We start from the raw sequence: 23,981 nt of genomic DNA, 5'->3' as shown, positions 1-23,981 counted from the left end.
TCGGTGCCAGGCTGTCATGGTAAAAGAGGTAGGGGAGGTTTGGGGGACATCCGCGGGGACCATGCTTTGTTAGCCTGTAATTACATTTGAGGCCTCTGGTGGAGAATGAGCGTTGTTTCCTCCCCAGTCCACTTACACGCTCATCAGCTCTACTAAGCGAATCCAATGCACCTCAGTTCTCTACGGCCAATTTCTCCACCAACCGCCATGCTCATTCTCCTCACTCTCCTCCGATCCCTCTCCCATCAACCTAACAGCTTTGGGAGGTAGAGAGGCCAATTGTGTACCAGAATGAACCCCATCACGACCTAAAATAAGGGACATGATGCCCCTTTCCTTCAGTTTCGATACATTCTTCTGTCAGGTCACTCTTTCTCCCCCTTTCTCGCCCCAAATTGATTTTGTTTTCCTGTCAGCATAAGTACTCTTGACTGGAAAAATCACTCTGCCCCTAATGATATCAATCAGAGCCAATCAGAGCCTTGTGTTTTGAAGGCATATGCTATAATGAAGCCTTAATGAACCCCTTTTAGGGTAATCGTGTCTTCTCACCGTTCTGAGCGTGATGGCACTGATCGAGTTAACCTGTCTCCGTGTGTTAGCTCAGTGGGGGACTGGAGGACAGAGACTGCTGCATCAAAGCCGAGTGTTAGCTGAGACTCCATGGTGGCGGCGACTAAGCGTGATTGGGCACCGTGCCACCACCGTCCACGGGGCTTCCTTTCCCTCTCAGCCAGGCTTGGCTCCTCGCCGGAGCCTCGCGGTCTGGTCCGTCTTCTGTGCTCTGGCGTTGGAGTGGGATGCAGTGTGTGATAGACACCCCGGGGAGAAAGCGCTTTCATGTCGGCCCAAGTCTCCCTCCTGCAGGCGTGTCACTGCACAGCGGCCTGATTTTGACCCCGTAGTTTGCCCTTTCTTCCTGGGTAATTAACGGTCAAAAGCACACTGGTAATTCCCAAGGTTTATCGCTTAGTTTCAGTATGAGATGTACAGAAGTAAAGACGTCATGCTCGAGCACACCCACACATTTAGGGATGGCAGTTGCTTATTGAGTGTGAGTGTGTGTGTGCGCGGGCGTGCGTTCGTGCTCCCAAGCGCGTGTGTTCGTATTGAAGTTGTAATTGGAAAGTTATATACCCAGGTACAGTGCTTGTCTGGTTGCAACACAATAAGGCCACTCTAATTGCTGCTCAACATTGTTCTTGTGAAAGCGACAGCTTTTTTATTCCACTCCATTTAGCCCAATCGGCTAATCATTCTCTCTCTTTTTTTTTCTTCTTTTTTTTTACTTTTTAGTTTGAGGCACCGGCTAAGTCGTTTTCTATCTGTGTGTGCTAATTGGAATCCTTGGATCAATGGCAGATTTGCCCTAGTACTAAGAGAACTGTGCTGAAATAGAGAGAGGAAAGGGAGAAGAGAAGAGAATATGAGAGGAGAGTAAGGGAGGAGAGAGTAAGGAAGTACAGGAGAGGGGAGAGTAAGGAAGTAAGGAAGGACAGGAGAGGGGAGAGCAAGGAAGGACAAGAGATATAGGAGAGTGCAAACTATAGTAAAGTGACATTCAGACGCTGGGCAGGTAGACTCATTGTGGCACGTCTGTCACCACAGGCTGGGTACACAAGGGAGCTGCCAAACTATAGCCACACGCAAGACAAACGCACACACACATGCAGACGGACTCCCCTCACAGATGCTTTCAGACACTTTGGCCCCTGCAGGACTTATTTATTGACAGATATTGGGTAAACATTGCTTTGGCTGGATTGATCAATTGCCAGTGTGGGAGGCATCTTGGCTCTGCGGTTGTCACCGTGGGCATGCAACTAATGCAAGGTGACCACAGCCTGCACCATGTGCAGGACAGGGAACAGCAGCCTTATTCAGGAAGGCAGAGGCAACAGCGCCAGGAATTGTCCTGACAAAGCTGGACTTCTTTCTGTGAATGACAGAACAACTGCTAATGCCACTCTGTCAGCCTGGTCATACCTGCATGTTTGTTGTTAATGGAGGTAAAGTAGGGGACCTTCAAAGGGCAGTGTGATCATGAAGGCACATGTGTTCTAGCCTTGTTTTGTGTGCGAGTAAAGTATGTCACTATATGCGTGACAGTTAATCAAGTTATACTTTTCTGTCCTTGGTATAATGATTTTGTTTGAACAGGCCTACAACTTACCCATTTTGGTACATTCTGTACGGACGTTTAGCCAGATCACAATGCGTGGTGTGCTCTTGACACTTCAAACTACAACACTAATACGTTCGTACACACCCCTCCCTGTTACACCCTGACGTTGTTTCAGTGTGTTCCTCTGCTGGAGAGTAGCCCATGTTTTCGTCTGACCTGTCAGTTTGGAGCATATCGGTTGGAGAGCCTCCGATGCGACAGACAGCTGTCAGTCCAGTCCTACTGTGCCTCTGCTGAAGCGTTAGCTGTCAGGGTCAGAGAATGCCTCAGAGAACAAACTGCCCCCGCTGCCCTCGCTGCCCTAAACCCAGACATGACATACAACACCTCTTTAGAACACATCACAAAGACGCTCCTTTTATTAGCCTGCGCAGGCCTGGAACGTTAGCTTTGATGTTGTGAGCCAGCATCTGCCCACCTGACTTTGGTTAGCTACTTTGTAGCATCAGGCTAATGCCAGAGGGAGACCAACTGATTAAGCAACCACACCAACGGAGAAAAGCGCTGTTATGGTGTATATTTCATCTGACAACGCTGACAAATGTGTTCTGTTTGAAAAGGATATTGGTCTCACACATAAGAGTGGAAGAGAGAGTTCAGAGAGACCACCCTCTCCCTAAATGACGTGGGTGCCTTTGCTCTCTTGCACTCCCCCCTTCTCCCCTCCTGTGTGCCTCTTCATCTAAACGCTAGGCAAACAGTAACATTTAATTAGCATCAAAAGGCCAGGCTCGATGCAATATCCATGAGCAGTGACATTTGTACGGGGATCCCTCAGTTGACCCAGGCCTTTCCAGTGGGGTTCTGGCAGTATCAGACGACATTGCTCACCAGCATGTTAGTCACGCTAACGCTGCTTAGCGTCACACTATATTAGCTACCATGTGCCAGTCCAATAGCATGTTAGCTAGCTAGCATATGCTAACACCACTCTTCCACATACCATGTTAGCTACCTTACGCTAATGTTAATGCTAACACTACTCAACCCCACAATCCCACAGCCACTCCACAGAGATCTCTGAGTGAAAAAAAACACACAGGCAGAAAAATAGAGGAAGCGAATGAATAAGTAAACCCTCTCTTTTCAATTCCCCTCCAGCCCTTCCCCTTCATAGGACATATCTCCAAGTGACACAGTGCGAATGAGCTGGAATTGTATTTGTCTACTTTGGCCAAGTTTTATGCATTCATGTGAAACGATAGGGTTGTGGAGCTGCTCGGGCCTCCAGTCCAGTAGTAACCTTGGCGATATACCGTGTACTGAGGGGAAAATGGGGTCAGATATTTATTAAATAGTGTAGTGCAACTTCAAATTAATGCCAGGCATTGGCCAAGGGCTACTGACCACAGGTTGGCCAGCTCAAACCCCAGGTGTCAAAGTTACAATTCTGTGCTCTCAAGCAAGACACTAGTGTAGCGTCGCCTCAGTAGTCACCCTGCAGTACTGTATAAATTGTAGAGCACATGAGCCTTATCCAAGTTGTTCAGTGTGTGTATACTTTATTTTGTTATTCATATAACAACTGATGCTTACTACACCTATCTATTTCTTCAGGCAACAAATTCATTGTATTTTTTTGTCATCTTCTTTCTCTACGTTGCATATTGACAGAAGGTATTCACCTATTGAAACGGTATGTATTGTTGATTTGTGTATCGTCTCTCGAGAGCTGGGAGTTATGTTGATCTGTGTCGGCCTGGGTGACAGAGTGGCAGGATGGATGGCCTCCCCGTTGAGAAAAGAACGGAGGGGAATCGCTGCGTTTTACCCAGCCGACATCGAAGACAGACGGAGTTAGCGCGGCCTGAGCAGAAACCATAGCAACAGTGTGTGCTCTGCAACCAGGAAACTAGTAAGGCCAATCGGAGGAGGGATGCATGTTTCTCACGTATGGCACTTTGTCTCTGAGGAGCACTCACAGGAAATAATGGAGTGAAGGAGGATCCCAGCTGGGAGGATGATGTGTCTGGAGGGTGATGACTTCATACAGTGTGAAAGAACCGAGAGCTGTAGTAGTTATAGGTCCTTGGCAACCTGACACTTCCTTGGCAACAACCATTAGTTAAATGGAGTTTGACTGACAAGAAAGGTTGAGGTTATCACTAATTGCTTCAAGGAAATGCTTCGAGGTGTGTTTGTGCGTCCAACTGAAACTGAAACTGAAACCGTTGTTTGATCGTTTGAATTGTGAAGCGTTGCAAGGGATGTGGATTTGATCCAGGTTGGCCCAGTCATGTCTGTTGTTTCGCAGTACGTTCATGTGAAGAAGAGAGATTATTTGAGCTGTGAATGTGCTATGAATGTAACCATGACTCTGAAGCAGGTGCAAATGAGATGTCACCCAAATGCCCTTTAGGTGTCTCTATTAGTAATATAGAATGTGGAGATAAAACAGAAATAACCTCTGCAGACGGCAGACTGCTATTGGAAAAGAAAGGTCGTTGTCTTTTCATCAGGCTAGACAAAACCAGTAGTGGTTTACATAGCGTAGTCATCAGATTCAGATATGGAGCACACACCTTTAATGTAACCCTCGAAGCAGCAAGGTCACAAGGTCGGTCAAATACAACGTGCTGATGCAGCACTGATAGGGAAAAGGAGCAGATTGCAGCCCGTGTCGCCAACCTGCAGCGAACCCGTTGTGTTTATTTTTATGAGGCATTCAGTGCATGTAAATGTTTCACATCAGGTCTGGTATTTTTAGACTTCAGTTCCACACCGTGGGTAATAGAATCATATATGACCCGTGTCTTCCCTTTCTTGTCTTTTTGTGGAATCACGCCTGCCATTAGCTGTCCACAGGTCTGGGCGCAGATGTTCTCCCACCGCGTCTGTGGCAGTTTACAGGAGCGCATGCATTCAATGTGCTAAAAACTCTCCGTCACCTCTTGTTCTCATTCTCTCCTCCCCCTCTGTGCCTGTCCACACAACTCTCATAGCTAGGGGAAGACAAGTGTTAATGGCTTGCTGCACCATGCGAGCAGACGGATGCGCCGTTGTCTGAGTCCCCACCCACTCAGACCAAGGCATTGCGGCTCTTTACATCTATGAAATCAAATCAAAGTTTATTTGTCGCGTTCACAGATCAGCAGATGTTAAACCAGGTGCAGCTAAATGCTTTTGTTGCAATAGCAAAATGCAGCTCTTGTCATCTATGACGGTATACTATGACAATAAAACTGTAGCTATGTTTTGTGTATGTCTTTATGGATCCATTTCAAGAGCTTTTAAAAAGTTATAGCATAAACCACCAGCCAGATGAAACCTGCTCATTGTCTGTCATTACGGGAGGTAACAGATCGCAACTCCCTTTGAAGAGCTGTGAAAATGGTGTTTATTGAGAGTTTTCACTTTGCCATTTTTGGGGTGGAAAGGAACGCCTTTTAAGGGGATTGAATGGTTGTTATCTGAGGCGTGCAGCCCCATCAGTGTGTTAAGTTGCCTGTTCAAATGTATATGGGGAGTGAGTGATTCCACTCAACAGTTAGCGGGTAGATTACATACAGTATTTGTCAGTCAAAACTGGCGCTAACGGCAACGATATAACACTTCAGTTGCATGAATATATAAATCAAGAGATACATCACTTAGGATCAAGTGGATGACCGCCACAGACTTGATACCCAGGTGTTACAGCGCCTTATTGTCCCCCCTGTCACACACTCTCATAGAGGATACTATATACACAAAGAAAAGTCATAGTTAAGACTGTGATTTATCTTGGACAATCACGCATCGTCAGATCTTCTCATTATAACAAACCACCCCACCCCCCGACACACACACACCGTTATAAGTGTGACCGTATCCTCTCATGCCGCTTTGATGAGGCAGTGCTTTGAACACAGTACTACTGTAAATCAGCTCCGTCCTATTTCTCTGGTTCTGTAGCAGCCAGTGTATAGTCCAGAGAGAACCCGCATTTGATCTGCCTGTTCTTGGTCTCTTAGACAGGCCAAGCTGCCTCTGTTCCCCCTCTCCTCTTCTGCTTTGTGTCCAGGAACAGGCTCTACCCTCCCACCACCACCACCACCACTCTGCTCTACTCAATCTCATTACGGAGCATACTCAATCCCCTGGTTCTTTTGTCTCTCCCTGGCTACACACATTCAGCATGATCAACAGGTCTCGGTTTTCTTTCTTCCCTGTTTACAGTGTGCTGAAGTAATCATGCAGAAACCTTGAGAAATACTGTTTGTGTACAGGTATTGTGTTTGAATACTAAAAGAGAGACTGTCTGGCTGAGACTGTTATGACTGTTAGCCTATTTGCAAACTCTGAACATTACAGAAATACAAAGAAATGCTGTTGTTAATACATGTTGTTTTTTGCAGATTTTTCTGTTCTTGTCATTGAGCTGTTGCTAACCTTGGAATAGAAAAGTATTATTGGAAAGTTTTATGCAGGTCTAGTGCACTTTGCCTTAGTTCAGTCTTATTTTTAACGAGACTCTCCAGATTTTAAGCGTCTCTCTGTGTCTCATCTCCTCGTCTCCCTCTCTGTGTCTCATCTCCTCGAGGAGGACACTTGTTAGTTTCCATCTCTGTCTGCCTCTGGAGCAAGTCGACATGTACCCAGTGTCCCCTCCTTCCAGCCAGGGCTGTGAAGAAACTGTCACGTCCTTAAAGAGAAATGAACCTGACATCCTCCAACCTCTGTGGACGCTCCACATCCCATCACCCCCTGTTCCCCTGCCAACGCCACTGTAACCCCAGCGATGGGGCCGAGCTAGACGACCCAGCCGGTGGATGGATGGAGCTCACAGCTGTATTATTGATGGATCGAAAGTCTGGGCGAGCGGTGGTGCGTGATGGTTCGTCTGATGTAAGGAGGGCGCCGTGCCAGCTGATACGGATACATCGGGGTTCCTAATATTGTTCGACTTTCGTAGAAAGGTTGGTGGCTGGTGATAGAGCTTGTGATGGTGTTGTACTGGTAACTGTGATAACTGAATAGCTATAACCTCCTGTCTGTGTAGGAGTAATACACTCTGTTTGGGTTCTCCAGGAACCTTCACATGGATGGTAGGAGTTGATTCAATGTGACTGCTGGCTCACTTCAGGAGAAATAACACATTCCTTTCAGGTGTAGTTGAGGTGTAGTAAAAAAGTGATTTATTTTTTATTCCTGCAACCACCAAAACTATAATTTACATATATTCCTACATGGGAATTCAAACACATTTGACTGTTACGCGTCTATATTGGTGGGGAATGCAAGCAATGTAAGTCAGCATTGTAACTAACACTCACTTTCAAACCGCCCTTCTCAAGACACAAGACTTAAGGCAGTATACAGTGCCACTTGGTGGCTGAGGCTATAACTTCGCCGAATCTACATCTACAATACTATATCTATTCTAGGTGATGATTGATCGTCTACGCGAGCTTCAATCAGCTGAAACGTCCAATCCCCCTTCAGAGACTTAAGTTATTTAGCCAGGCATCTTTTCATAGGCACAGTATGCCTTCCATGGCTAGGTAATTCGACTATAGGGAACATAAAAAGCTCACTGTCGGCTTCCCCGGGATAACGCTGGAGCCGAAACCTCTGTAATTGCATCATGGCGGCGCAACAAAGACAAGGCATGACAGCCGCGTTATACCCAGCAAACAAACTGTGAAGTTATTTCAATTACCTCCACTATGTTGGCTCAGAGTGGGGGAACCATAGAACTTTGTGGAACCGTGCAATCATGTTCGTCAGGCACAACGATTCCGTTACCGAGAATAACGTTGGGAGACTGTCCGTCACTGAGAATAACATTACTGAGAATAACATGGGCAGATGAATGTAATTTACTATTAGTTATAATGTAAAGTGTTCCGAGGATTTCAGAACAGACGATCGCTTTCCGCTTGTTTGTTTTCCAATGGAGTTCAGTGTGGAATTCTTAACCATGTCCGTGTTTTCCCCCCAGAGAAGTCTTCATATCTTATTCACTTGATGACCTCATTTAACGCTCCCTCTCGGTCTCAGGCGATGCCACTCAAATTATACACATCATGTTCTAGTTCAGACGACGTCACGGCGAATGGAGACGCATGGGGGGCTTCATGCTGCTAGTCAGCAGACGCTCTAGATACATACAGTACATCTGTGTCACTGTGTCACCTGTGTCAGTTCAGACACTCATGCTCAAGGCACATGTGTTAATCAATGCTACTGCAGAACGCATTAAAGTGGAGAACATGTTGTTTTACCTCTGCTCTGTCAGGCAAATAACTGTCGATATCTTGGAAGTTTACAACTGGACTTTTTAAATCACTTTTCATTTTGTATTAGTATCACACGGGAATCGAGTCAGTGATGACACAGCCTTAAGCCGTAATCAGTCCCTTGGTGTAGACTACATGCTTTGGAAATACAGGATTCCATTTAGAGAAACTAGCTTCACTTCAAAGCTAAGTGTGATATGATCACGATTTGGAGACAAGCTTCACTTATCCAATCTTTCCCAGAAGCATTCCGCTGGAATTACCCAGCCAGTATATGTTCGTATTATCAATAGTGTAGGGCATTTATGGATTGGGTCCAACTCAAGTACCTAGCTCAAATGTATATAGCTTCATCTCTTACCGCATGCAACTTCAACCTCCTAACATTGAAGATCCAATGCAATTCCAGGGCCTGTATTCATGAAGCGACCTATAGTAGGAGTGCTGATCTAGGATCAGGTCCCTCCTGTCCATGTAATCCTATTCACCATGACAAATAAGGCAAAAGAGTGGCACTCCTGCTCTGAGACCATCCAGTTCCCTAACCTGCATACTCCTCCGCTTCTCCTGCGGTCAGCCGTGTTGAAATGAAGAATGGAATCGATGTGCAGGAAATGTGTGTCTCTCTCCTGTCATGAAACTGACAGAGACGGAAGGGGTCTCTGTTTTATCTTTGGACGGTGGTGAAAAGAAGCAAGGATAAAAGTACGTGTTCCGTTTCCCTGGCTTTGTCGTAGTGTATCAATCAAAGACACGTGACGGAGATTTACTAAGTGCGAATCAAAGTCGGCACCTATTTTAAAAAATATACTTGAATTGAATTAAACAATGAGGACAGAACAAAAAGTTACTAGCTAGTAAAAAGAATAAGATCTAGAGATAAAGAATAATTACATGTTCGTAGCTTTTGTTTTTGGTGTTCTTTGCACCTGGTGCGAACACTTAGTAGATCGAGCTCATGGTCTGTGCTTCTCTTCTAAAGACTAGTAGTATTTACAAGACTCCCAGACTGTCCATAAGAATTAATGGTAAAACCATCAGACGCTAATAATGATGTAAACCGCTGGGATAGAGGCAAAAACCAGCCGGGACAGACCGCCGCTTATAAGAATCGACCGATTGTTCCAGTTAAATCCTACTGAGCAAATTAGATTCTTATCAGGGCAGCGCCGTAGTATTACAACCCAGATATCTGGCAGCAGGCACCCAGCAGCAGGCTTTCAACCATGTGTGCTGTGCTTTGTGCATTTCTCTCTTTCACACACACACACCTTGTAAGATGAGAGAAGGCTGCTGAGAGCACTGTGCTAATTCTGCCCAGGATGTCGTTTGATGACTAATGTTGAGTTTCGAAGATGGGTAGCACATGCCAGTATCTTTCCCTCTGGCCATTTTCTTTCTAGCTAATCAAGCTACATGTCTAATAGCCCTGGTATACATGCTACGATTCAGTGGTTCACCATGTACTGGCACTTCTTATACCCTGGCCTCAAGGGTCTTACTCAGCTGTGCAATTCCAACTAGCAGAGCACAGATCATCCACTGTAACATGTTTTATCTTATCTCTTATCCAGAGCAATTAGGGTTAAGGGCTTTGCTCAAGGGCACATCAACAGATTTCCCCCCTAGTCGGCTCGGGGATTCGAACCAGCAACCTTTCGGTTACTGGTCCAACCCTCTTAAACGCTAGGCTACCTGCCACCTTTACGTTGTGGTGACGTGGGCAGTTTCTAAACATTGGACCACACAGAGGTCACGCGCAAATAGTGTGTCTGATTCTGAACGGCCCTATAGGATTGCAGAGCAACCTCTGGGTATTGCATAACGGCAGAGAGAACATCATGACATAGCCAACTCTAACCTTGGCAGAGGAGAACGGTCGCCTTACATAAAGATGTCACAGGAACAACCAACCAGGCTCCGAACATTGTGTTTCACAGGCTTTGTCTGGTCGACAGGTCCTCCTCTGACCTCAATGACCTCCTAGATTAGGTCCCCGTTTTCAGGACACTGTGTGACACCGAGTGACACTGTGAGTGACGTGCGGACAGAGCAAAGGGTCAACTCAGTCAAGGCCTTTCGGAACTGAGGCCCGGCAGCCCGGTGCACGCCAGAGAAAAACAACATATGGGGGTTATGCTGGTTTGGGCTGGGTGAGCGATCCAAGCGGACAGCTTCGGTCTCCTCAGCCTTTTTACAGCCTTTTAGTCAGCTGCTACCCTGAGTAAAAGCCTACCACAGATGGAGGAATGAGACAGGAGAGGAAACGTGGTTAAAAAAAGGATATGTTTTTGTCCTGGTGGGGTATTGGTGGATTGTGAAGGTCAGAGAGGGTGTTTTGCGCTCGGTTTTCATCACGCACAGCTGGCGAACAGGAATAATTCATTCATCCACGGTCGTAAAAAGCACAGCTTTTTTTAAGTGTTCACAAGGAGGTGCAAAATTTGAGTCGTAAAAAAAACGATAATGGACCAGTGCCGTAGGGCAAGCTTGGCATTATCAGGCCTCAGATAAGGGTTTGTAGTTGTTCTCTGTCCTGTCATGCAAAAGATGTGCCAGCAAGACATTGGAAATACATGTGTATATTTTGCGCAAATGGTCTGCATCGTTAGACCAGTGTTTCCCAACTCCATTCATTGAGTACCCCCAACAGCACACATTTTTGCTGTAGCCCTGGATAAGCACACCTGATTCAACTTGTCAAACTAATCATCAGACCCTCAATTAGTTGAACTAGGTGAGTTTGTCTGGGACCACAACAAAAAGGTATCCTGTTGGGGGGTACTGGAGGACTGGAGTTGAGAAACACATGCATCAGGTAGGTGCAGAGAGTTTTCCTTGTTGTCCTGATATATAGCCTCCAGTTGGTCTATATCCCACTGAAACAGAACTGTTGTAGAGTAAGTTGTATGTACATTATTGACAATGTCAGTTCTTGTTACACCTGTATGCTACTTAACCAAGAATCTCGGCACTGTACTGGGTAAAAAAAAAAGCTGGAGCACAGAACAGCTGGAGCACAGAAGTGAAAACTGACTCCACCAAAAGAGCAACAACCTCTCATTTTCACTTTCACACTTCAAGTGTTTCTTTGACTCACAATTGAGAAGTTTGAATGGTAACTGAGAGTGCCATACATACAGAGTTCTACCCCTCAGTCTGTCTCCACTGGTCCCTGACAGTGTTAACTCAGGGAGAGGTGACTGCGTCACCGCTACACGTCTCTTGTGCTTAAAAGAGAAAAGCCATTCAGTTTGCGACTGTCGTGTCCAACACCCAAGGCATAATTCCAAACTGAAAGCGAAGTAAGCGAGCCGTCTCCTGTTACAACGGATCAATGGTCCTCCGTGCCGTGGCCTTGTCCGTTGATCCGATGGCTGGGTTAAGGATTGTGGATGAGCGCCGGGATATGCGCGTGGGATGGTTGGGAAGTATGCGTAGACGATAACGTGCGCTGCATATGAAGCAGCAGCACATCTCTATAGGCACTTCTGTGATTTTGTCAAATTTTTGTTACCCTTATTTTACCAGGTAAGTTGACTGAGAACACGTTCTCATTTACAGCAACAACCTGGGGAATAGTTACAGGGGAGAAGAGGGGGGGGGGGGAATGAGCCGAGGCAGAAGAAGGAGAGGAGGGTGTGAGTGAGATGCAGATCAGCTGAAGCTGTGCTGAAGTCTTGCTCTGTACTATAGAAGGGAGAGGTAGATTTAGATAGATGTGAAAGGGGGCCTGCAACGTTGCATGTGCTCAACGGTAAAGCATACCACAGCTGCCCTCAAAAGGGCTCTTGCTGTAATTAATATATAAGGAATTTCTAAGCGCGTAAACAAGGCTTAATAACAGTGGGATATAATTGGAGTTTGTGCACTCTTGTGTGTGTGTGTGTGTGTGTGTGTGTGTGTGTGTGTGTGTGTGTGTGTGTGTGTGTGTGTGTGTGTGTGTGTGTGTCTGTGTGTGTGTGTGTGTGTGTGTGTGTGTGTGTGTGTGTGTGTGTGTGTGTGTGTGTGTGTGTGCACGTAGGTTTTAAAATGACTGTGGGCATGTGTTTACATGATGCCCATGAACTGCTAGTTTGGTTGAGGAAGAACGGGGAGAGGGTCATTAGTAATCTCTTTGATAAGAGATGGAGCTCTGGGACCAGAGGGCCAATCTGCAGCTCCCGTCACACACACACACACACACGAACACACACTCATCTTAGCCGTGGATCTTACAGTATGGATTAATGAGCTTCCTCTGTGTGTAAATCCACCCGGGGTCTCCCAGGCCCTCCCAGTATGCTGAGAGGGAATGGAATTATGGGAGTTCTGGAGGGCTAGTGGGCCAGCAAAGGACTGGGCCCCCAGCTGCTAGATGGAGCGATGACTACTCTGGCCACTGTGGCCTCACGGGGCTTTTTATGTCTCTGTGTGGTGTCAATGCCCTGTGAATCTGAGTCATTTGAACTAGTGTGGATTGTGCCGGAGTGTAACATGCAGATAACTATAGGTAATTGGATTGTAGAGATGACATTGTAGCAGCTGGCAGTAAATGGGCATTTGTCAAGGGCACGGGTAGCACCTGAGCTTTGCATGTGGGTGGGTAAGTAGGTGGAAGGATTTGTTTGTGCGTGCGCGCATGTTGCCGATGACAATGAAGATCGTGTGCATATCTGCACATTACACATGAGAACATGCATGTGAGTGTAAACATATATATCCACACACATAATGTGTCCAAATCACTCATGTGCCAGTACATCTGTCTGTAGCCCACTCTGCCTCCTGGTCACAAAAACAAAGACCCAGAAAGTGTGAATCAATGCCCAGACAGACCGTGTCCAGGCGCATCCTTCATATGATGGCGATAACGAGCCTTCCTTGGCTCTCAGCTGCAGTGGGAGCTAGCAGATAGAGTGCCGCAGTCAGGAGAGACATTGTATCATTCACTTACTGTAGGACAAGGACACGGGCAACTCATATTGACATTATTGATGATCATAATTCTAATGGCTAGTTACTCTGACATGCATTTATTATTGCGTTCCAATTGGCACCCTATTTCCCAGAGCCCTGGTCAAAGGTAGTGCACTAATATAGGATATAGGGTGCCATTTGGTTTACAACCTATATGAACACTCAGCTCTACCCGCCGCCTCCTCTCCTTCTCACTCACTCTTTCTTTTAGCTGAGTTACCACGCGGTGAGACGGAGAGACTGCCAAAGAGCACTGTGACACTTTGTAAACACACACACACACACACACACACACACACTAGGCTTGGGCGGTATAGAGCCCCACAGTGGAGGTGTCATAATACTCGTAAAACCTAGCGGTCAAACAGGGAAGTGGTTCCATTCGTTTTTCCACCATTTATTTTTCCCATAGGGAATTTTAGACACACTAAGAATAAGGGTTGTGTTTCATGTAGGCTCGCCCTGGGGTGACGTTTTGATAACCATGTAAATCTGTCTCGGACAAGGTGACTTTTATCAATATATTCGGCTCTATTTACTCTGATTCGAAAATGCTAATTAGCATCAAAGTAGACATCATGCAAGACCACAAATCTCTGTACGTCATCTCTAGCTGACACCTTTGCTAACAGGTATTGTGTCAATTTAAAACGTGCACAAGACAGTTCACAGAATTGTCAATTTAAAGATATTTTGTCAATTTATTAATGAATAAATTTAGATTACATTAGGTAGTTAATCCAGAGATATTTCCCTTTGCCTCGATTCGGCAGCCTGTCTAGATCACCGTGGTATTTGTGGTACTTTATGCTTGCTACATTAGCAGCTAATTAGCACAACCCTTATTTTATGTGTTTCTAAAATCCCCTATGGGGAAAATGAATGGTGGAATAAAACAATTGGAACCATTTCCCTGTTTGACTGCTAGGTTTTATGGGTATTAAGACTCATACTGTGGTACTCTATACCGTATACCGGGGCATCTTGATTTTTTTGTAAAACATTTTATTTAGCCAGTTTGATTATAAAGAGCAAATGGAGCAGACTGACGTTTTGTTACACTTGAAATTCACTACTAATGTATGCCAGATAAATATCTTATTACTAGCTATAAGTTAACCATCTTAGTGCCAAATACATTTTCTCCAGCTCAGGGCTCCAGCTATGCATTTGGTTTAACTTGCTAGCTATAGGTAGCTAGTTTGCAAGACCAAGCTTCTTGGTTACAGCACAGAAAATCAATCCCCTCCTGGATCAAGTGTTAGTAGCCTTTTGAGATAGTTGTATAACTTTATGAGCTGGGTTGTCTGTCCTTGCATTTAGTTTATATATATATATATATTATATATTATATATTATATATATTATATATATATATATATATATATACAGTACCAGTCAGAAGTTTAGACACACCTACTCATTCAAGGGTTTTTCTTTATTTTTACTATATTCTACATTGTAGAATAATAGTGACGACATCAAAACTATGAAAAACCAAAAAAGTGTTATATATTTTAAATATATTTTATATTTGAGATTCTTCAAAGTAGCCACCCTTTGCCTTGATGACAGCTTTGCACACTCTTGGCATTCTCTCAACCAGCTTCACCTGGAATGCTTTTACAACAGTATTGAAGGAGTTCCCACATATGAGCACTTGTTGGCTGCTTTTCCTTCACTCTGCGGTCCAACTCATCCCAAACCATCTCAATTGGGTTGAGTCGGGTGATTGTGGAGGCCAGGTTATCTGATGCAGCACTCCATCACTCTCCTTCTTGGTCAAATAGCCCTTACACAGCCTGGAGGTGTGTTGGGTCATTGTCCTGTTGAAAAACAATTGATAGTCCCACTATGCAAAGCAGAGGGGATGGTGTATTGCTGCAGAATGCTGTGGTAGCCATGCTGGTTAAGTGTGCCTTGAATTCTAAATAAATCAAAGACATTGTCATCAGCTAAGCGCCCCCACACCATCACACCTCCTCCTCCATGCTTCATGGTGGGAAATACACATGCAGATATAATCCGTTCACCTTCTACTGCTTCTCACAAAGATAAGGCGGTTGGAACCAAACATCTCAAGTTTGGACTCATCAAACCAAAGGACAGATTTCCACCTGCTTAATGTCCATTGCTCGTGTTTCTTGGCCCAAGCAAGTCTCTTCTTCTCATTTGTGTCCTTTAGTAGTGATTTCTTTGCAGCAATTTGACCATAAAAGCCTGATTCACACAGTCTCCCCTGAACAATATCCCTCTCCCTCTTTCTAGTTCTCTCTGTTAGCAGCCTTGCATCTCAATTCTAATACCAGCACTCTGAGTATCTCACTATTTAACCCTCTCTCTTCTATCTCTCTACTTCTCTCTCCTTCTAACTCTGTCTTCGCAGGTTATGCAGATCAATCTGACCTGTTAATCTTACTTTGAGACAGTGCTTCACCCTCCCTTGGCCCTGCTTTCAAGAGGCAGGCAGCAAAGAGAGTGTAGTTTTAATTGAACTGCTTTGGGTTACATCAATAAGATTGCTTTTACTCCTTCTCAGAGCAGCGTCGTCTGTCCGTTGTCCCTGGGTTTGTTATGTTCTACATAATTAGCTTTGTTGAGAGAGACTGGGAAGCCATCTGGAAAGTATTGGGGCTGGAGCTACACTTTAATTCTACTCTCTGTGTTTGACTGTTCACTACATGAAAGGGTTCTACATGAAACCTTTTCCATCTGAAGAAATAGTTTTTTGACGGTTCTTTGTTGGGTGAAAAGGTTCTGTACTTGGAAGCAAAAAAACATTTTTTTTTACAGGGGCCAAGATGAAAATATGCCTGTGTTGATGTGACGTGGGGTGGTGTGCACCTCTGGGGTTGCGGCTGGTTTTTGCACAGGTGTGTGTACATCTTTCTTTGTGTGTTATTGTGAGTGTTTACTAAGTCTCCCTCCTTCCGTGTTGTTGTAGATGTTCAAGAGGAAAGTTATGGTGCTTGGGGAGAAGCTGCTACCGGCCTTCAACACACCAACGGGTATCCCACGTGGAGTCATCAACCTGGGCAGGTGAGCCTAGTTACCAGTCCCCATGACTCCCTAGCTACAGTATCCTATTATAAACACATATTGTATGAGACCTTACCAACACATTTAGCTGGATTACATTGCAATAAGAAGGTGGTGCCCATTTTATACTTCTGTTTGCATTTGAAATGTTTGACATTTTCGGCCTCGTGTTGGAGCCACAAATTAAATAACGTGTTCAACCCTGATCTGTGCGATTTTATCGGGATCCCCATATGCAAGACCCCCCCAACCCTACATAGTTAAGATACTGTACAATTTGTAAAGAAATTCACTATCTTATCATCTAAAAATACATCTCTCTGGCACCTCTGCCTGCCACCTGCTTCCAATTAACCCGCCTGTCTAAGCAGACAGTTGCTGGCAAATTTAATTAACTGATTCCAGAGCTAATTCAAGTTAGATGGGTAACATGGACCCTGAGTGCAGATGGGCAGGGAGGAACGATACCCATTATAAATTACAGCGACATAGGTAAAGGAACTTACATGTACAGAAACTACACAAACACACACACAACGCATATTGAACACACATGCACACACACACACACACACACACACACACACACACACACACACACACACACACACACACACACACACACACACACACACACACACACACACACACACACACACCTACACCCAAACAGCAAGGGATTTCATTATAGCTCAGAGAGAAACAATGTTGCCCCATAATGTAGTACACTGATGTACTAGATCTTTAATGTCCTCAAACACACAAACACAAACACCAAGGGAATTCAGTATAACACAATTAATATGCTGCCTATGGGCTGACTTGAAAGTCTTCGAAGTCTTCTGTTGTATATGTAGCATGTCCCATGTGGACTTTCATACAGTAAATCGGGACTACTTATAGAATACTGCACGTGCTCCCAAAAGGCCTCAACACATTGAAGAACCTCAAGGTAAATACTTTGTAGTTAGCAATGCGAACAAATTCATACAAGGAGCACAATGAATAATGCATAGAGAAAGCATGGAACACTTGTTTGCAAGTTACTGAATGCAAAAGCTGATAATTATTTTTGCAAGTTTCCTAAAGTGTGCAATGTACCAATTTACAGCGCCTTCAGAAAGTATTCACACCGCTTGGCTTTTTCCACATTTTGTTGTGTTACAGCCTGAATTAAAAAAGGATTCAATTGAAATTGTTTGTTCCTGGCCTACACACAATACTCCATCATATCAAAGTGGAAGCCTAAATAACTTAAGGAGTTAAATTTGCTTAACATGTCACATAATATGTTGCATGGACTCACTCTGTGTGCAATAATAGTGTTTTAACCCCTTTTTTCTCCCCAATTTCGTGGTATCCAATTGGTAGTAGTTACAGTCTTGTCTCATCGCTGCAACTCCCGTACGTACTCAGGAGAGGCGAAGGTCGAGAGCCATGCGTACTCCGAAACACAACCCAACCAACCCACACTGCTTCTTGACACAATGCGCATCCAACCCGGAAGCCAGCCGCACCAATGTGTCGGAGGAAATACTGTACACCTGGCGACCTGGTCAGCGTGCACTGCGCCCGGCCCGTCACAGGAGTCGCTAGTGTGCGGTGAGACAAGGATATCCCTGCCGGCCAAACCCTCCCTAACCCGGACGACGCTGGGGCAATTGTGCGCCGCCCCATGGGCCTCCCGGTCGTGGCCGGCTGCGACAGAGCCTGGGCTCGAACCCAGAATCTCTGGTGGCACAGCTAGCACTGCGATGCAGTGCCTTAGACCACTGCGCCACCCGGGAGGCGCAATAATAGTGTTTAACATGATTTTTTAATGACTACCTCATCTCTGTACCACACACATACAATTATCGGTGAGGTCCCTCAGTTGAGCAGTGAATTTCAAACACAAATTCAACCACAAAGACCAGGGATGTTTTCCAATGCCTCGCAAAGAAGGGCACCTATTGGTAGATTTGAAAAATAAAAGCAGACATTGAATATCCCTTTGAGCATGGCAAAGTTATTAATTACACTTCGGATGGTGTATCAATACACCCAGTCACTACAAAGATACAGGCGTCCTTCCTAACTCAGTTGCCGGAGAGGAAGGAAACCGCTCAGGGATTTGACCATGAGGCCAATGGTGACTTTAAAACAGTTACAGAGTTGAATGCCTGTGATAGGAGTAAACTGAGGATGGATCAACAACAGTGTTACTGCACAATACTAACCTAAATGACAGAGTGAAAAGAAGGAAGCCTGTACAGAATACAAATATTCCAAAACGTGTATCCTGTTTGCAATAAGTCACTAAAGCCATTCCCTCCTAATCTACGGGCCCTGATGTTACTTTAGCTTGAGCAGCTAATGGTGTAGCCCCAAACTAATAAGAAGCATATTGATCAGGACTACATCTCTCTTTGCTTCCATCCCTTTATAGTTTCTCTTTTTTCTTTCCATCCTCCGCTAATACGTTCAGTTTCGTTCATCACTTTATCACTTTCTATTAATGTAGGATTTGGTCATGTACTATAATGTAATATAATGACATTCCATCTCACCTCCTCTGATTAGGTCAGGCAGAGTGTATTAGCACGTCGTTGAAGTCGTCATGTAGACACAGACACGCTGTTATTCTGAGACGGCTGCGCATATCATCCTCACAGTGCACTACTTTCAGAGAGAAATAAGACAAAAGGATATGGGTTGCATCCTAAACCGCACCCCATTCTCTATATAGTGTTCTACTCACTGTAGTGTACTACTAGCCCTATGGGTCCTGGTCAAAATTATTGCTCTATGTAGGAACTAGGGTGCCATTTTGGACACAGCCATGGTTTATTGGTGACCCTGGTTGACGCTCTTGTTTTAATTTCTAAGATGAACTTAATGCTCAACTCTGCAGAGGTAGACGGTGTTATTGATCTACAGAGGGTGGTAAAGCCTCCCACTCTGATCCCCAGACAAATGATGCGGTGCATCAGCTTGCATCTGGGTTGGTGCCCAAGAGGGACAAACAGATCCAGACCGGCTTAATCTTTATCCTGCGCCCTAAATGGCACCCTATTCCCTATATAGTGTACTACTTTTGTCCAGCGCCCACATGGCTTTGGTCAATAGTAGTGAACTATATTTTCAATAGGGTGCCATTTGGGACACACATTAGTCTCTGTACTTTCTTCAGCACCAAAATACACAATTCTGGAGAGTGATGAACAATTGTAATATCTGACTGGATATCTGTCTCCTCGTCTCAGTGCCTTCTGAAAAGCAAAAAAGAAACAAATGATTTGCCGTTGCTCTGGGATATAAAAGAAAACACATTTTGGAGATATTGTAGGTGTCGGTGCACTAGAACCGTATAACGCTTTGGCTCCAAGACACTAAATGGCCTCAAAGACAAACCAGGGAACTGCTGGTGAAAATTGAATGTTTTTCATAACTGACACTGGTGTTGATTGTTTATCTGTATAATCTGCCTACATTTTGTAAGGACAACGTGTAATTGTAGCATCACATCAAGTTGCAGTACTGTTTATTTGCCCATTATTACAATCGAATGAAAACTTTGCAGAACGTAATGATTGTCTCGAGTGTGAACCAGTGTGTAATGGTGTGTGTTGACTGTGGTCCTCACTTGGCATGGCATGTGCTGTGACACCTGTAATGTCCAGAGTGTGTAACACTGTGCTAAGTGTGGTCCTCACTTGTCACGGTATGGTTTCTGTTCCCAGTGTGTATAACAGTGTGTGTTGACTGTGGTCCTCACTTGTCACGGTATGGTTTCTGTTCCCAGTGTGTATAACAGTGTGTGTTGACTGTGGTCCTCACTTGTCACGGTATGGTTTCTGTTCCCAGTGTGTATAACAGTGTGTGTTGACTGTGGTCCTCACTTGACACGGTATGGTTTCTGTTCCCAGTGTGTATAACAGTGTGTGTTGACTGTGGTCCTCACTTGTCGCTGTATGGTTTCTGTTGCAGTGGCACCAGTTGGAGCTGGGGCTGGGCGTCAGCCGGGAGCAGTATCCTGGCGGAGTTTGGAACCCTGCACCTGGAGTTTGTCCACCTATCAGAGCTCTCCAACAATGGCATCTACACAGAGAAGGTATGGACTACAGTACCCACAATACTGTGAGTGACTTGGGTTGCACAAATCCAGAAACTTTCCCAGTTAGAATCGTTCAACAGGAATTTCTCAAAAACCTGGGAACTTTGGGGACGTTTTTGCCATTTTGCAACCCTATGACTGTGACTGTCTGCGACAGAATATCAGATTTTACTAGGTAAAATATGTTAAACTGTTAACATTGTATGCTTATCAATGCATGCTCTATGCCATTATCAATGTGTGTTTTTCTTGCTGCAGTCATTACTATTCTTAGGAACTTCACTTTCCATTCATTTAATGTATATTTGTGAATGTTTTTAATGGGCATACTGAACATAATGGTAACTTTCATTGGATGACAACTTTTCCTATCTAATTTGTCTGTAAGTGTCAACTTCAGGGTACAAGGTAATTTACATAAATTAGAAGCATATGTGATGCCAAAGTTGAAATCCTCTCTACAGTTATTTTTAGTTTACAGAAAGATTTTTTGTTCAGAGCTAATGTGTTTTTTACTGTGTGGTGTTGCAGGTTATGAATATCCGAAAGCTGTTGAACAAAATTGAGAAGCCTCACGGTCTCTATCCTAACTTCTTGAGTCCCGTCAGTGGCAACTGGGTCCAACGTGAGTACTGGTCTCCACCGAAGGAGATACACATTATTATAGTATTATCATGGAACATAAGGGCACTGGCCAGCCACACTAGTAGACTGGAATGTCTACTAGACAGCCTGAGTGGCATTCTACTAGCCAAAGGTAAAACATTTTTGGGAAGACAAGATTTCACTCCACATTTTCCACTAGCCTGGTCTAAAAAGTGCTATCTGGCTAGCAGGCTAGCTTAATTTCCATCACCACACTTCACTTACTGTATCCACAGGAAAGCTTTTGCCACTATACAAGCACCTCCTTTGTAATTGTAGTACAGCAGTAAAGAACGTCCTTGGTTAACCCAGTCAAAGGCAAATCGTAGACTTTTTCCATACTTTTTCCAATTCCATATTATTACCCTGTAGTCGTCCGTGAACTGACCTTCTGACTTTCTACACAGTCCTCCGACCTTGCAGGAGCGCTCCTATTTACATCCTTTGGAGCCTCCTTGTCATCCATCCCTTTTTCTGCCTTTCTTTCTTTCAGTAGCAATGTCAGTCTCAAGCAGTGCTGTATATCGCCTCGCTCTGGGTTATTCAAATAATAATGAATCCAATTACGTCGGGAAATTGAATCTTTTCCGGTTCATCTGAAGGGCAGAGGAATGGGAGATGCCGAGATGGCATCTGAAGATGTGGGCCTGGAAGTCCTAATCTGGCTGATTATGGGGATAATTGTTGTTGTGGGTGAATGGTTAATGAAGCAGGTAGATAAGGAGGAGAGGAAGGAGAGGGAGATGGGTGTTCAGTCCGGCCTGTGTTTTTGTCAGCATGGGTACATGGGGCACAGAGCAGAAAGCACGGATTCACACAGACCTCTCCCACAGTCTCTGGTGTTCTGTTGTCAAGGGCTAACAGAACGCTGTGTGATAACCTTTCACAGTGTGTAGGAGTGTGTGGTGTGGAGGGTGGGCGTGCGTGCGTGCGTGCCTGCATGGATGTGTGTGTGGATGTGTGAGCGCACAAAAACGTCTCCAACCCGGTATCTTATCCAGAGTTGTTAAATTAGCATGAAATTGAGTGGGAGGGGGAAAAAAATAATATCTGAAGTTGTACTAACCAATTATCATTTTTATTTCAATTAAAACCACAACTGTGTGGGTACGTGATAAGCTAGCCATAATGACAATGCTATTTTCTGTGCTAAGGCTACTCCAGAGTATGAATCTACAAATCAGTCAGTCTTTCATACCCCACAAGAGATTCCCACGTATACTCTGATTCTATTTGACTCATTGGTTATTGGGTTTAGTAAACCCAAGGTCGCCTGCCTGTGAGACTGCAGAGTAATGTTTGTGAAAAAGACCCCCCCCCGTGTGGAGATAATGTCAGATGTCTCTCCTTTTCCTCTCCCAGATCACGTTTCCATTGGCGGCCTGGGGGATAGCTTCTACGAGTATCTGATCAAATCATATCTGATGTCAGACAAGACGGATGAGGAGGCTAAGACGATGTACTACAGTGCTCTGGAGGTAGGAGAAATGCCATATAGCGCACAGAGAGGGACCTACTGCTGTCGTCAGGGGGCCGCTCTATCTCAGCAGGCACTGTTGTGAATTGATATATGCAATATGGCAGGCTATATGGATGGAGGGAACAACGGAAAGGAGGACTGGGGTCTGTTATTGCTGTAGCTTTAGAATTCGGTATACTTTTACAGTATTACATAACAAGTATCAGCAACCTGTGATGCACAAACACACACACGACACATGCACACACGTGTGCGTGTGCACACAAAGTCACAAACATACACGCAAACATGCACATGAACTAACACACGCATACAGTAATAATCACCATCAGCACATAGCAAACTGTGTACTGTGGAGTGCTGAGTGAAGGACAAGGCTCCATTACCCCACGGCTCTGTCATAAAGCAGACACAAGCAAGCCTGCACACACACGCGCGCACACGGGCACACACACACACACGCGCACACACGCACACACACACACACACACACACACACACACACACACACACACACACACACACACACACACACACACACACACACACACACACACACACACACACACACACACAAACACACACTCACACTCACACACCACACATACACACTCACAAACATGGCACGACACACACAACCTCCTCCACACACGCACACCTAATCCCTCAGCCATTAATTAGCACAATATCTTCTCCTTAAATACCATTGACACTAGTCTTTTAGGCTGATGAGACTATTTGCTCATTGGAGGGTCAAGCCAGAGGCAAATACATTAATTATAGACAATCTCTCTCCTGTGGCCTGGTATTTAAAATAGTTATAGTTTTCTGGTATCACACCATAGCCATATTGTTTGTGTTTGTATAATGCTCTCAAGCGTAGCTAGTAAGAAATGCTTGCTAGGTTTTAGGATCGCGGGTTTGATTCCCGCTGGTGCCACCCATAAAAATGATAATGTCGGGGATCAATGTCTTATGCGCTAGAAGCAAGATTAACTTGTTTCAGCTATCTAGGCAGTGGATTGGCCATTTCATCAACGTTTATGCTATGCATTGTATATATATATCAGATAGAGAGAGAGAGAGAGCTTACTCTGTTTCCTGACTTTCCAAAGAAAGACAAACTCTGGCAGGAGACATTGCAACAGGGGTGGGAGAAACTTCAAGTCTCTCTCCTGTTTCTCTCTCTCTGTTTCGCACTCCCCCTCTCTCTCCATCCCTCTATCTCTCCTTTGTTTCCACCTCTCTCCTGGAATCAGAATAGAATGTGTTATAGGATGTATAAATAATTCCATACATAAATGTAGACACACTAACCAATATGGACACGTTGTTCACATTGGCAATGTGCATAGA

The 23,981-nt window shown here is 44.8% G+C and overlaps 1 protein-coding gene across 4 annotated transcripts in view; it reads left to right on the top strand.

Annotated features, from left to right (window-relative positions):
* Window positions 1-23,981, top strand: part of LOC120031345 (mannosyl-oligosaccharide 1,2-alpha-mannosidase IC-like) — a 205,041-nt gene that overhangs the window by 167,577 nt on the left and 13,483 nt on the right. For 3 of the 4 annotated variants that reach the window (XM_038977051.1, XM_038977055.1, XM_038977054.1), the window contains exons 5-8: window positions 16,310-16,404; window positions 20,371-20,497; window positions 21,032-21,125; window positions 22,508-22,623. In XM_038977051.1, coding sequence (XP_038832979.1) covers window positions 16,310-16,404; window positions 20,371-20,497; window positions 21,032-21,125; window positions 22,508-22,623 — 432 coding nt within the window. The remainder of the gene's footprint in view (window positions 1-16,309; window positions 16,405-20,370; window positions 20,498-21,031; window positions 21,126-22,507; window positions 22,624-23,981) is intronic. The other variant, XM_038977052.1, reaches the window with a different exon arrangement.

Source organism: Salvelinus namaycush, chromosome 37, assembly GCF_016432855.1.
Source record: "Salvelinus namaycush isolate Seneca chromosome 37, SaNama_1.0, whole genome shotgun sequence".
Classification (NCBI taxonomy): domain Eukaryota; kingdom Metazoa; phylum Chordata; class Actinopteri; order Salmoniformes; family Salmonidae; genus Salvelinus; species Salvelinus namaycush.
Note: the sequence above shows the minus strand (reverse complement) of the source record. Positions and strands in the feature narration are given on the sequence as shown.